Source organism: Bombina bombina, chromosome 6 (assembly GCF_027579735.1).
Source record: "Bombina bombina isolate aBomBom1 chromosome 6, aBomBom1.pri, whole genome shotgun sequence".
Classification (NCBI taxonomy): domain Eukaryota; kingdom Metazoa; phylum Chordata; class Amphibia; order Anura; family Bombinatoridae; genus Bombina; species Bombina bombina.
In genome coordinates this window covers 668,762,651-668,776,959 of record NC_069504.1, presented here as the reverse complement: position 1 = coordinate 668,776,959, position 14,309 = coordinate 668,762,651, and the positions used below count along the sequence as shown (strand labels likewise).

Genomic DNA, 14,309 nt, shown 5'->3' with positions numbered 1-14,309 from the left:
CATGGACATAACTGCTAGGGGTTTTCGGGTGATCCAGGGTGATCCAGTTGCTGCTGGGTGATTCGGGTGATCCATTTGCTGCTATCATTAACAGATATTCTTTGTGTCCTCATATTTAAAGATACAAACATATTTATTGCAGATATGTGCAGAACATCTGATCATTTAATAGTTTTAGGTAGGAACACTTTTACTATTTCAAGGGCACTTGGAAATTAGGCAAAATCTCGAATCTTATGATATATGGAAGCCTTATTATTCTATAATAGTTCTGCTTACATACAAACCCAGTACAAAAAGAGTGGTGTCTTGCAGGGGAATAATATATTGTAATACTACAAATATAAAGTGTTTTTTTCACTATAGGCAGGTTGTTTCGCTCTTATTGGGGCTCTTCAGTATGATGTAGGTGCTATGTTATTGGACTCAAGCATTGATTTTAGGTTTACGGCAATATGCCAGTTTTGCTGATGATTACATTAATTTTCGTAACCACACTTACAAAGCGTGAAATTAATGCTTGAGCAGAACAGCAGCGCCAACCATAGACAGCCTGTTTGGCCCGTTTGGGGCTCATTCCTCCATTGTATTAATCCTAGCAAAAAATAAATATACTTATCTGTGCAAAATTGCAACACTTACAATTCAAAATCCATTTCAATATTATGGGCAGCCCTGTAGCAAAGGGTGGAATGCTCGAGGACATCAGCATCAACCATAATGACTTGAGTGAGAAAGAGTCCCAAAGTAGCGAAACAGGCTGCCTATGGTTGATGCTGTGTTATTTAAGCCTCATGTATTTCACAGTTTGCTATACTACTGGTTTAAACTGACAGGAGCATAAGGGGTGCCATATTAAAATGTATTTTGAATTAGTAATACTCTGTGGGATAATTTGTATATTCTATGCATTGTATATTTATTCCTTGCTGAACTAATTAAATGGAGGGTTTATCTCACTCTATTAACAACAATACATTTATTTGATACAATGGGAGTCCCTGCTCTAAAGAATTTCCATGGGTGTAAGTGCAGACCCTGTTCCAAGGAGCTTACAATCTATTGTTTCATTGCTTTGCTCAAAGAACTTACAATCTTGTATTTAAAGAGAACTTACCTCTGGGTACTTACAGTGTAGAGAAATAAAAGAAATCCCTGATGTAAGACTGCACTCAGCATGTGACATAACACTAGTCCCTCTGAAATCTTCAATCTTCCTGCCACTGCCATAGAGTATTCCAGTGTTCGTTATACTGCTTGCAAGATATGAATCAGTCTATGCACATCTTATAAGGATGTTTCATCCAATGCAAGAACATAGGTGCATGACACCTTGTACCTTATAATGCAGTTTTCTTTTTCAATTTCTAATCTGAGGTATAAAATACAGGACCATCCCATGACCTATCAAATCTTGTGCTTCACTAGGACTCTCTGCTTCAAAAATCCAACAGTAGTACTTGTCCCACGGTGACTGTAAACATTTAAGTTTAGTTTCACAGATATAGTAGTCCTTGTTCCAGGTTGCTGCAGTTCTCAGATAAAATTGTAAACCATCTGCAAGGTGCTTATTGGTGTCCCTATGTCAAGGCATTGCATTGAGGATATAAGTGCAAACATATTAATCATATAATTGTATTCTCTTCACCAAGATCCTTAACATTATTACATTAGACAGATATGTGCAGTAAGAATGGATTTAAGCCATTCAATTTGATTTAATATCAGTTTATTAAAGTTATAGCAGTGTAAGTGTAATTATGCTTTATTGTTGGTGTTATGACTCAAGTTCTAGTGTCACAGAGATGATTTGTATATTTTATATCAATAAGACTTGAAAAGTACAGAAAGCTTTAAACATACAGAACCAAATTAAAGCTAAAGATTTCTATGAAATGGGAAAGTAAAGAAAAAGCGTGACAGAAATGTAAGATATTATCTGACCTCACTGCACATGTCTGTAGGCTCTTGGAGCAGGATCTGTATTTACAATCTAGTGTGGTAATGAGATGTCTTGTTTAAAGAGCTTACAAACTTGTTAATCTCAGAAAATCTTACCTTAGATACTTACAGTTTAGTAATATAAAAATCCTTGAAGGATATCTGCCATCAGAGCGTATACTGCTGGCCAGATGCGCATCAGTCTGATCTGAATTTATTTCAAATCCCCAGTTGCCTTTTCGTCATCCGGGTCAAGCAGAACAAACAGCTGCATCAGATGCTGCACCTTACAGTACAGTGTTTAATGATGGTCCCAGCACCAGTGAGTTTGCAGCGTGAGGACATCTGCCATCAGTGCGTATACTGCTGGCCAGATGCGCATCAGTCTGATCTGATTTTATTTCGGATCACCAGTTGCCTTTTCTTCATCTGGGTCAAGCAGAACAAACAGCTGCATCAGATGCTGCACCTTACAGTACAGTGGGTCCCAGCACCAGTTGGTTTGCAGCGTGAGGACATCTGCCATCAGCGCGAATACTGCTGGCCAGATGCGCATCAGTCTGATCTGAATTTATTTCAGATCCCCAGTTGCCTTTTCTTCATCCGGGTCAAGCAGAAAAAACAGCTGCATCAGATGCAGCACCTTACAGTACAGTGTTTAATGAGGGTCCCAGTACGAGTAAGTGTGCAGCGTATAAATTGCAGACCCATACCATGGGGTTTATTTTCTAGGCCTTTACTAGAAGTCCTTGCTTTAGAGAATTTGCAGACTAATGATGCAGTAATTCTTACAATCCTTAAAGCTGGGTTAAAGCCTTTACTGCCAGCTGCAAGTCTTATAAAGATATGTAGAGGAAGCACAGAAAGGCATTGGTGTGTCCTACAGTTTTGGCTATAATACTTAGAATGCTATAATATGTTTAAAAATATATATTTATAAATATTATATTTATTATATTTAATAAATTATATTTATTTTTAAATAAAGGTGTGAAGATAATATTATTATTATGCAAGGTTTGTATGCTATGTTTTGTCTTAGAGTACTGGTGCCCATAGGAAGCTACAACGTTTAAGCTATTACTTCTGTAATTATCTGTATTATTTTACAGTGTATAAAAAGATGACTTAGCATTATTCAGTTACTGAGTTGGGGGTGATTATGGTGACACTACCTGTAGTAATTGGTGTTCATACCTGCAGCTCCCACCGGATGCCATTTGCATTGTGTTGGAGGTAGTCACTGTTCTTCTCACCAGCACATATACAGAGCTGTAGTTGTAAAGCCAAGATGTAATGTAAAGTGCTAGCTGTGAAATAAAGATATTAGATAACTAATATTTACATGTCAGTGATTACTGAAGCTCAGCAGGATCAGTCTGGCAACTCTAGTAAAGTTAGCATCAGTTATGAGGGTGGTTGCATTGTGTTGTCAGTTGGTTTTGTGACATAACTGCTGCATCACATAAGCCACTCCCCTAAGACTGTCACCATGACAACCATGCATCACATTATACCATGACTGTCAGTTTAGCCTGTTATTAGTGTAGTTTTAACATAAAATGTTTAATTATGCATAATAAAACAACTTTGGAATATACTCATTCTTTATTTTGCCCCTTTTCATGTAGTTTGCTCTGAAAATTGTACATTGATTTGGAACTGTATATGTTATTCTGTAGGATGTTAACAAATGTTTTGTAATTACAAGGTGTTTAATGTCCCTTTAAGTTCTAACAAAACTCCCATTATAAATCCTGAGTTTCCAGTGCTTATATGTTGGGAATAGATTATTAAAATGTCATGAACTGCTTTGGTCTGGTAATATCTACAGAGCTATGGCTGAGCCTCAGGATCATGTCATGTGATTACCTCTGGGGTTACCAGCCATACTAATTAGCATATGTAATTGTGCAGTGTAGCTAAGAAATTACAGTTGCTAGGTCTGCTATTACTTAATAGTAGATTCCCCACATTTAGAAGTCTTTATGTCTGTATCAATTTTATATTAATTATAGTTGACCTGAACCATACAAATAGGGTGTCCAGTATTTTAGCAGGCTGTCCTGTAAAATCTGTACAAAAATACTGGACACTTAAAGACCCCTGTCAGCTAAATGTAAAGGGCCTTCTAGGCCTTTATGCATTCGAAATATGGCTCAGAAAGAAGTTACACTGTGCATTTTCTATTATATGTGTTTTAGGCAACCATGGGGTTTGTTCAATCATTGCTGGGTGTTTGCTTCTGGTAGCCAAAGGGGTCACATCACTACTATGTACATGTGTTACTGGCAACTAAGGGGATAAAATGACTGCTTAGTTGTGAAAAATATATGTGATGGGATCAAGGGTGGGGCCTAAGGTTGAGCTTTTGTGGGGACATTGTGTGAACCCAGCTACAACCCGTGTCCAGTCACCAATAGGTTGTCCGTAATTTTTATAGCGCACAGTTGGCAACCCTAACCATGGTAGTTAATTGACTGGTGAAAAATATATTGTAAATGTATGTTCAACAATTATAAATGTCGTGTAATATTTAGCAAGGCATTTGATGTCCCTCAAAATGGTGCAGTGTGCTTCATATTTCTCGGCAATGCTAAAGGACATTAAACTGCTGAGTACAACTACAATAGAATGATTACTACTCATCATGCTATTGGATTTCCTCCTCTCCCAGCAGCTGTTTTCAAAGTCATTCTCTTATTTTAACCCCTTACAAGTATTTTAGTGAAGCTTTGCATCTTCACACTGGGCACCGCCATTTTCAAGCTTAAAGTGATTGTAAAGTTTAAAGGGACACTAAACCCAATTTTTTCTTTCATGATTCAGATAGAGCATGCAATTTTAAGCAACTTTCTAATTTATGCCTATTATCACTTTTTCTTCGTTCTCTTGCTTTCTTTATTTGAAGAAGAAGGCATGTAAGCTAAGGAGACAGACAATTCTTGGTTCAGACCTCTGGACAGCACCTGTTTATTGGTGCTGTCCAATAAGCAAGGACAACCCAAGTTGTGAACCAAAAATGGGCTGGCTTCAAAACTTATATTCTTGCTTTTCAAATAAAGATAGCAAGATAATGAAAAAAAATTGATAAAAGGAGTAAATTAGAAAGTTACTTAAAATTGCATGCTCTATCTGAATCTTGAAAGAAAAAATTTGGGTTCAGTGTCCCTTTAATGAATAAGTACCCGGTAACTAAAAGTAATCTTTAAAACAGGGGCACTTTCATTCATTAAACTTTACAATGACCCTTATTTTTTAAAATATTTACCTTTGCGCTATGGTAAAAATAACGCCAATCCTCCGCCCGCAGCTCCTGCTTTCATTAGCATATCAATGACGATCCTGCTTCCTCTAATTGTCGCATGCCTCACAAGCTGGATGCCAAAGGGGGCACACAAAGGAGAAAGCCGGATTCATCATCTATCTGCTAAAGAAAGCAGGAGCTGCGGCTGGAGGATAGGCGTTATGTTTACAATGACGCAAAGGTAAGTATTTTAAAAAAATAAGCATCATTGTAAAGTTTTGTGAATGAAAGTGCCCCTGCTTTTAAGATTACTTTTAGTTACTGGACAATTATTCATTAAACTTTACAATCACTTTAAATTTGTTATTTAATTTTTAAACTGTGCAAAAACACTGGAAAAATGTAACACTTCTGCTCTCTATTATTTGAGCTATACTGAAGTGCAAGTACAGCTGTCAAACATCAGATCTGTGAAAGTGCAATGCTTCTGTCACAGGATGCAACAATGTGCAAGCTAAAAGATGGCGGTGTTCTATCAGAATAGCAAACATATCAGATCAGCAAACGGAAGTGACGCAAATACTCACCACGCATGCACTCCTCTTCGTCATCTCATTCCAATACCAGCACATCACAACCATCAGATTCTTGGACAGTGTTCAAAGCACATGCGGCCGCACACACTAACAACATGGCCATCAGATTGTTGGACACTTGTTAGAGCGCATGCGCAAAACAAACTGCAGCTACTGGGCATGTTTTTTATAAATTATATTATATATTATAATTTATTTAAAAAATGCCCAGAAGCTGCAGTTTATGACAGGTTAAACTATTATATATAAAGGCGTTTGTAAACGTGTTCGTATTTTGTGCATGTGCTCTAACAAGTGTCCAACAATCTGATGGCTATATTGTTAGTGCGTGCGGCCAGGACAGGTGTGCATGCGCTTTGAACACTGTCCAAAAATCTGATGGGTTGTGACGTGCTGGCATTGGAATGCGATGACGAAGAGGTGCGCATGCGCGATATTTGCGATCAGACAGCTGACGGAACGTCACTTCCGTTTGCTGATCTGATTTGTTTGTTATTTTGATAGAACAGCGGCGCCCAGTATCAGGGATAGGCAAGGTGTCCGTACACGGACACTGGTGTCCGTGACTAGCCCTTGCAGTGTCTGCCACAACCTTAGTATATCTTTTCTTTCTGATTAAATAATAATAATTTAAAAAAATGTAGTGTGAATAATGTTAGTGGCTTGTTAAGAGACTGCTAGCGATATTGGGTGATAAGGAATAAATAAAGCCTGAGTGAAATACTGGATGTGTATCTGCATCTGTATAACACCCAGCTCTATACAAAGACACAGTAGTGACACTGGCACATGCGTATAGCCAGACAAGGGCTGGTTATAGGGTAAGTGGTATCTGCATCAGGATAACACCCAGCACTATATAATGACACAGCAGTGACACTGGCACATGGGTATAGCCAGAGAAGGGCTGGTTATAGGATCAGTGGTATCTGCATCAGTATAATAACACCCAGCACTATATAATGACACAGTAGTAACACTGGCACATAGGTATAGCCAGAGGAGGGCTGGTTATAGGATCAGTGGTATCTGCATCAGTATAACACCCAGCACTATATAATGACACAGTAGTGACACTGGCACATGGGTGTAGCCAGAGGAGGGCTGGTTATAGGATCAGTGGTATCTGCATCAGTATAATAACACCCAGCACTATATAATGACACAGTAGTGACACTGGCACATGGGTATAGCCAGAGGAGGGCTGGTTATAGGATCAGTGGTATCTGCACCAGTATAATATAACCAAGCACTATAAAATAATGTTTTAAATTTCAAATGTACCTTGATGTCCTTCACTAAGGTCTGTACTTTGGAAAATGTCTGCCACAGCCCTGAGCCCTTGTCTGTGCCTATCCCTGCCCAGTATAAAATGCAGTTTTACCAACTAGATTCTGTAATGAGTTAAAATTACAGAGCAGCAGGTACAGAAGTAAAAAAAAAATATGATGCTACTAGTTGTACACAGCTGTTTAATGTCCCTTTAAGAGCCCTAATAATTCCAGGTGTTTATACCGACAGTTAAATGGTAACTCCAGTAAGAAAAACATGAGAAAATAATCTTATTGTGTTTAGTTCGTGTTTCTTATTTGACATATTCTCGTGATATATAACACAATACCGAGAGCGCATTCGGAGGTCGCTAATTAGCTTGCTTTGCATGGTTAATGTAGCTGCTGACCAAGCGGTATACATAACACTCACACTCATCGCTGACCCTCTCAATATGGCCGATCAACTACACCATCTGTCATTTTATTCCCGCCTCTATTAGCTTTTTCTCTCTTCTCCGATTTGCTGACAGATGTATTACTTTTACGCCATTGGCTCTCAGATAGAGCATCTGCAATGGCACTAGGTAAAGGCGGAAGTGCCAAGGAGTAATGTGGAGGGCAGGCATGGCAGAGGAGATAGGGAGAGCTTTGCAGTCAGTACGGGAGAGGGTGCAAAATGCTGCCGCCAGGAGAGCTAAGGTAATATGACAATATCTGGTAGCGAATGAAAAACAGTCATACATTTATAGCGGTATAATTCTTTTATAATTATGGTAATGGTCAATGTGTGAATGTGTTGAAATTATTTATCCACACGTCTGTGTATTTTGAGTAGCTGAGGTGTAAATTCCTCAATCCCTGAATCCTTAGAATAGCTGAGAAGAATGTTTTAGGAAGAGCTTAGTGTAGGTAGTAAGTTTATTTGGAATAGCTGAGAGTTGTTTATTCTCAAGTCAACTGAGTTGTATGTATTCCCTTTGTTTGAGACTTAGGGGTGCAGAGAGATAAATGCCCCTATATCTGTGTCTTTGGGGGAGGAAGTACTTGTCCCCATTTGGAGGAGCAGAGATGTATACATGTACTCATGCCTGTATGAGAGTTATTTCTGTTACTGAGAATAGTGTGGTGCAAAGAGTTACTTAACCATGACATCTGGATATTGGAAAAAAGTATCTTTGTATGTTTGGAGTAATGGAAATGTACTTTGCATTTATGTTGGTGAAATGTACACTATATAGGTATTTGTCATTTATTGTTGCTTGTATTATTATTATGATGTGAGAGGTTTTCTCAGTGCTGAATAGCTATGACACCCATACGTTGAAACTGAACTGATGTCCTGTGCACTTCATGAAAATTATCAAACTGAAATGTTATAAGTCCACAAAACAATAATGGCAAGTGACTTATACAGTACATTAATTGAAATGTATCTATGTAGTGTATCTATTGATGTTATTTTGTGTGAGTGGTGAAAAGAAATTTGTGCTTTCTATGTTATTGATAATTCTGGCAGTTTACAAATTTAGGGGTTCATCACAAATCTTTAGAAAAGCTTATCAGTTACAAAATTTCCTTTAGTCTTTAATGGTGAATTTTGTAGAAAAATTGTGATAGACTCATAAATGGAAAGTAAATACATTTTGAAGCTTATGTAGAAGACTTGTGGAAATGTAAGGGAAATAAATATACTGTATATTTTTTTTAACATTATTGTGCAGACTTGAAGATTCATACTGGGTACTCACTATTGTAAACTGTTTTGGCCCAGAAAACCCCTGCTCCCCCATAACAGCCGGCCTCTCAGAAGAAGCATATTTTTATTTTATTTTTTAAAGCATATCACTAAGCTGTTTGTCCAATTACAGCAATCACCATTCACTATTAAAAATCCCTAACCTGAGTTGGATGAGGATATCGACTGCATAGAAGAGAAAAATCGTGAAATGCCAAAGTGGAGACCCTCATCAAGTACGGGAGCACGCTAATTAAATAGACTGTCTACTCTAGAATTTTTTATTGTTTGAAATGATAATCTCTTTATTACTCAGTTTTGCATAAGCAACATGGTTATATTAATATAATTTTTACCTCTGTGATTACCTTGTATCTAAGCCTCTGCAGACTGCCGGTGTTCTGTCGAGAACTCCAATATGACGTAACTTCCAGCTGCAGATTACACTAATTTCCTCCATTGCGCATGCGAGCGTGCACCTGAGATTATTCATCTGAAAAGAGGCGTACCCTTAAGGAGAACTCATCGAATTCTCCAATAAAAGACATTGCGCATGCATATTTTTTTATGAGGCAAAAAAACCCTGACCCTTGAGAAGAACTTATTGTGTGCTACAAGAACTGCTGTTGCGCATGCGTGCATTACGTGTAAACACCGGGCCCTTCTCAATAGCTTTACCCTCAGGCCGAGATGATACGTTTTAAGAAATAAACAATTCATTATAATAAATATTATGTGTGCTCAGCGGTTTCAAAGCTGAATATCGTGGCAAGCGAAAACTTATCTCGGCATGTGCAATGGAGGCAATTAATGTAATCTACAGCCGGAAGTGATGTCATATTGGAGTTGTCGATGAATTGGAGTTATCGACCGATCCCCCCTCTTTATTTCAGTTTTTTTGACAGACTTGCATTTAAGCCAATCAGTGCTGACTCATAAATAACTCCACAGGAGTGATTACAATGTTATCTATATAACACACATGAACTAGCACTGTCTAGTTGTGAACAAACTGTCAAAAGACACTTGAGATAAAAGGTGGCCTTAAAGGGCTCAGAAAGCGGTCTATAAACCTACCTAGGTTTAGCTTTCAACCAAGAGAACAAAGCAAATTTGATGATAAATGTAAATTCCAAAGTTGTTTAACCCCTTAAAGACTGAGGACATGCCAGGCATGTCCTACAAAAAGCAGTCATTAAGGACCAAGGACATGCCTGGCACGTCCTTGTGTAATCTGAGCGCTAGAAGCGATCGAGATAGCTTCCAGCCGCTCATACAGTATTGCAGCGATGCCTCGATGTTGAGGCATCCTGCAATACTGTTCCTGACTGCCGGGCGCCGTTTTGATCGCTCCCATGGAGCGATAACTTCCAGTTTCGCTCCACGTGGAGCCCAGCAGTCAAGCAGAGAATCGGAAGCCATTGGGCAGGCTTCTGATGCTTTGACTGTGTGCTGAGTGCCTCGGTGGGTCGAGGCACTCAGTAAATTAGATTTTTTTTACTAAAAAATTTTTTTTTATGTTATTTATATAAAAAGCCCCATAAAGCCCCCTCCCCTATGTGGCTTCAAAGATGGCGCTGCCCAGTGCATCATGGGGCTTCTGGGGGTGTCCCTATCCTGCCTCATCCTAGGGGCAGACTAGGGTCAATCAATCTGAGCTTGCCCCTATAATTACATTTATAACAATAAAAAATCCAATTTGATCATGTCAATATTAGTAAATATTGACTCTGACCAGTGTGAATCTCCCTCTCCTCACTTGTGTTTTAGTGAGAGAGATCTGTGTTTAGGGAGCGAGATTTGGCTAATATAATATTTGTTAAAAATTGTGAGACCCAAAGGTTCTTTTCAGAGCCATTAACCCCTAGCTTGCCAGTGATCTCTATTTTTTTTTTGCTCTGTCTTTTTTTGTCTTTTTTTTTTTTTTTCTAGGGGTTCATTTTTTTAGTAATTGTTTTGAGACCCAAATGCTCTTTTCAGAGCCATTAGCTAGTTTTAGTTTAATTTAAATTTTAAATTGTGCGTTCATTTTGTATTTTTTTTTGTTTTGTTTTTGTGACAGATAAAAAATAAATCATGTCACAGAGAACATACAGTGCTGAAGATGCGTATGCCATCCTTGCATCAGAGTCAGACTCCTCTATGTCTGACTCAGATCATAATAGTGACCCTGCCAGGTGTTCAGATACATCACTAGATACAGTGTCAACTGATTGTGCTGTATCTGTGACTTCTAGCCACCCTGCCAGAAGGAGACGTGCTGCTCCAGCTGGCATTGCAGCTGTGGAATGGGTATCGCATCATCGCCAGATATCTCACCCTTCACTGCAAATCCTGGCATCAATGTGGATGTCGCAGGATTTAGTCCCCAACAATTTTTTGGAGGTGTTTCTGGGTGATGATTTATTGGGGAACATTGTCGCCCAAACTAATTTTATATGCCCATCAGTTCTGTGCTGCAAAGCCTGACTCTCTTTTGGCAAAGCAGCAATGGGCCCCCATCGATGTTTCAGAATTTAAAAAATTCTGGGCATTGACTATGCTGATGGGCATCATAAGAAAACAACCATCCGCTCCTACTGGAGCAGTAGCCCCATCTTCCCTACCCCCATTTTCTCCCAGTGTATGTTGAGGAAGAGGTATGAAATTATTCTACATTTCATGCACTTCAGCAAACTCAGTCTGTGCCCCCCTTGGGAGCATCCCCAGTTTTACAGGCTATATAAAATCCACCCCCTGATTACCCACTTTGCTGTCAGGTTTGCAAAGGCTTATACACCTGGAAGGAATATATGCATGGATGAATCCCTGAAGCATAAGGGAAGGCTGGGATTCAAGCAGTATATTCCAGGTATGGAGTAAAGATGTATAAGCTCTGTGAGAGTGAGACTGGGTATACTCAGGTCTTTTGGGTGTACGAGGGAAAGGATATCCACCTTGACCCTCCAGGTTGCCCAGAATATATGGGAACCTCTGGCAAGATTGTCTGGGACCTGATATTACCCCTGATGAACAAAGAGTACCACTTGTATCTAGACAATTTCTATACAAGTGTCCTTTTGTTCAAGCTACTGTATTGTTTTGATACATTAGCTTGCAGTACAATTAGAAAGAACCGTGCAGGTTTCCCAGGACAACTTGCATGCACCCAGCTACGAAGAGGGGAGATCTCAGCTCTGCTGTTAGCAGGAGCTGTTGGCAGTTAAAGGACTAGTCAACAGTAGATTTGCATAATCAGCAAATTCAAGATAACTAGATAATGCAATAGTACTTAATCTGAACTTCAAATGAGCAGTAGATTTATTTTTTTCTGACAATTTTAAAAGTTATGTCTATTTCCACTCCCCCTGTACCATGTGACAGCCATCAGCCAATCTCAAATGCATACACATACCATGTGACAGCCATCAGCCAATCACAAATGCATACACGCTTCTTGCACTTGCTCAGTAGGAGCTGGTGACTCAGAAAGTGTAAATGTAAAAAGACTGTGCACATTTTGTTAATGGAAATAAATGTGAAAGTTGTTTAAAATTGCATGCTCTATCTGAATAATGAAAGTTTCATTTTGACTTGAGTGTCCCTTTAAGTATAGAGACAAGAAGGATGTGTACCTTCTTACCACCATTCACAATGAGAGGACTGTGGAGGTCTCTGTACGTGGCAGAGCTGAGAGCACAAGGAAGCCAGTGTGCATCAAGGTTTATAACCGGCATATGGGTGGGGTTGATCTGGCAGATCAGCTGCTGCAGACCTACCTAATTAAGCGGAAGACAAGGGCCTGGTACAAAAAGGTTGCAATTTACTTAATGCAGATTGCAACCCACAATGCTTTTTTGTTGTGGGGGGAAGCAAACTCCTGACTTTTTTTTTTTTTACAGTTTCAGCTCCAGATCATTTTGGGGATTTTGTACCAAGATGCACCTGCTCCCCGGGTGGTGATGGGAGAGAGCAGAGTTGGGGCTACCCATTTTATATTCAAAATCTCCCCCTACTGCGGCAAAGCAAAATCCTCCAAACAAAAATGCAGTCTGTACCAAGAGGGGGCAGAGAAATTACACCACATTTTACTGTCCTGATTGCCCTGGACAGACTGCATTGGGGACTGCTTCAAGCGGTATTGCACACTGGTCCAATTTTATTTATTTTTTTACATTTGCCGTTTTATTTTTTCTGGGTTTTTTTGTTGTTTTTTTTTTGTTACATTTACTGTTACTGAGTTGTGTGTGTGTGTGTGTTTTTTTTTTTTTTACTTTTACTGTGCTAGATTTTTACATTTCACTGTTCTATAAGTTCTAAAATTGGTGCTGTATTTTACCAAAACCCACCCTGTGCATGGAGTGTTTTCTTGCAATAACTTACAACAGGCTCTCCTAAATCATAGTCAAAAAGCAATGTGTGTGTAAAAATGAAAATTGAAAAATTACCACCATTTTATTATTATTAATATTATTATTATTATTATTATTATTATTATCGGTTATTTGTAGTGCGGCAACAGATTCTGCAGCGCTATAAACAAAGGCGGAGTACAACAAAACAATTATAGGGATCAAATGGGTAGAGGGCCCTGCCAAGAGTTGCACTGTTGTAGTCAACTCTTAAGAAGGTGATCTACAAACAGCTAGACTCTTAGGCTTACATGCTAAAGGGGTTCAGGGGATAGCAATGGAGGAGAGGAACTGGTATTAGGAAAGGTTAGTGTAGGTTGTATGCATCCCTGAACAGTAGAGTCTTTAGGGAGCACTTGAAGCTTTTAAAACTAGAAGAAAGTCTTGTGGAGCGAGGCAGAGAGTTCCACAAGATGGGAGCCAGTCTGGAGAAGTCCTGTAAACGGAAGTGTGACGAGAGTAGGAGGTCATGAGCAGAGCGAAGGGGACGGGAGGGAGAGTATCTGGTGACAAGGTCTGAGATATAGGGGGGAGCAGTGCAGTTGAGGGCTTTGTATGTCAGAATGAGAATTTTGTGTTTGACCCTAGAGGCAAGAGGAAGCCAGTGAAGGGATTGGCAGAGAGGTGCAGCAGATGAAGATGAGTCTGACAGAGGCATTCATTATGGATTGTAAAGGAGCTAAGCGGCAGGTGGAGAGACCAGAGAGGACAGTGTTGCAGTAATCGAGGCGGGAAAGAATGAGAGAGTGGATTCAAATCTTAGTTGTGTCTTGTGTAAGGAAGTGTCAAGGACTGAATGTGAGGAGTGACAGAAAGATCTGAGTCAAATGTGACCCCGAGACATCGGGCATGCGGGGTAAGGGTAATGATAGAGATGTCGACAGTTATAGAGAGATTGGGGGTGGATAGTTTTGAAGAAGTGGGGGGAATAAGGAGCTCAGTTTTGGGGAGATTTAGCTTGAGGTAGTGAGAGGACATCCAGTTAGAGATGTGAGAAAGACAGTGACACAGGTTAGCAAGGAAGTAGATTTGGGTGTCATCGGCATACAAATGATATTGTAAACCGTTGGACTTTATTAGGGAACCTAGTGATGACGTGTATATTGAGAAGAGAAGGGGACCGAG

General features: G+C 39.4%; 1 protein-coding gene across 1 annotated transcript in view; it reads left to right on the top strand.

Annotated features, from left to right (window-relative positions):
* Positions 1 to 7,639: 7,639 nt before the first annotated feature.
* The window catches only part of PLPBP (pyridoxal phosphate binding protein), a 133,530-nt gene continuing 126,860 nt past the window's right edge, over positions 7,640 to 14,309 (top strand). The window contains exon 1 of the mRNA XM_053717750.1: positions 7,640 to 7,757. Within this exon, the coding sequence (XP_053573725.1) occupies positions 7,668 to 7,757 (90 nt within the window). The 5' untranslated portion in view covers positions 7,640 to 7,667. The remainder of the gene's footprint in view (positions 7,758 to 14,309) is intronic.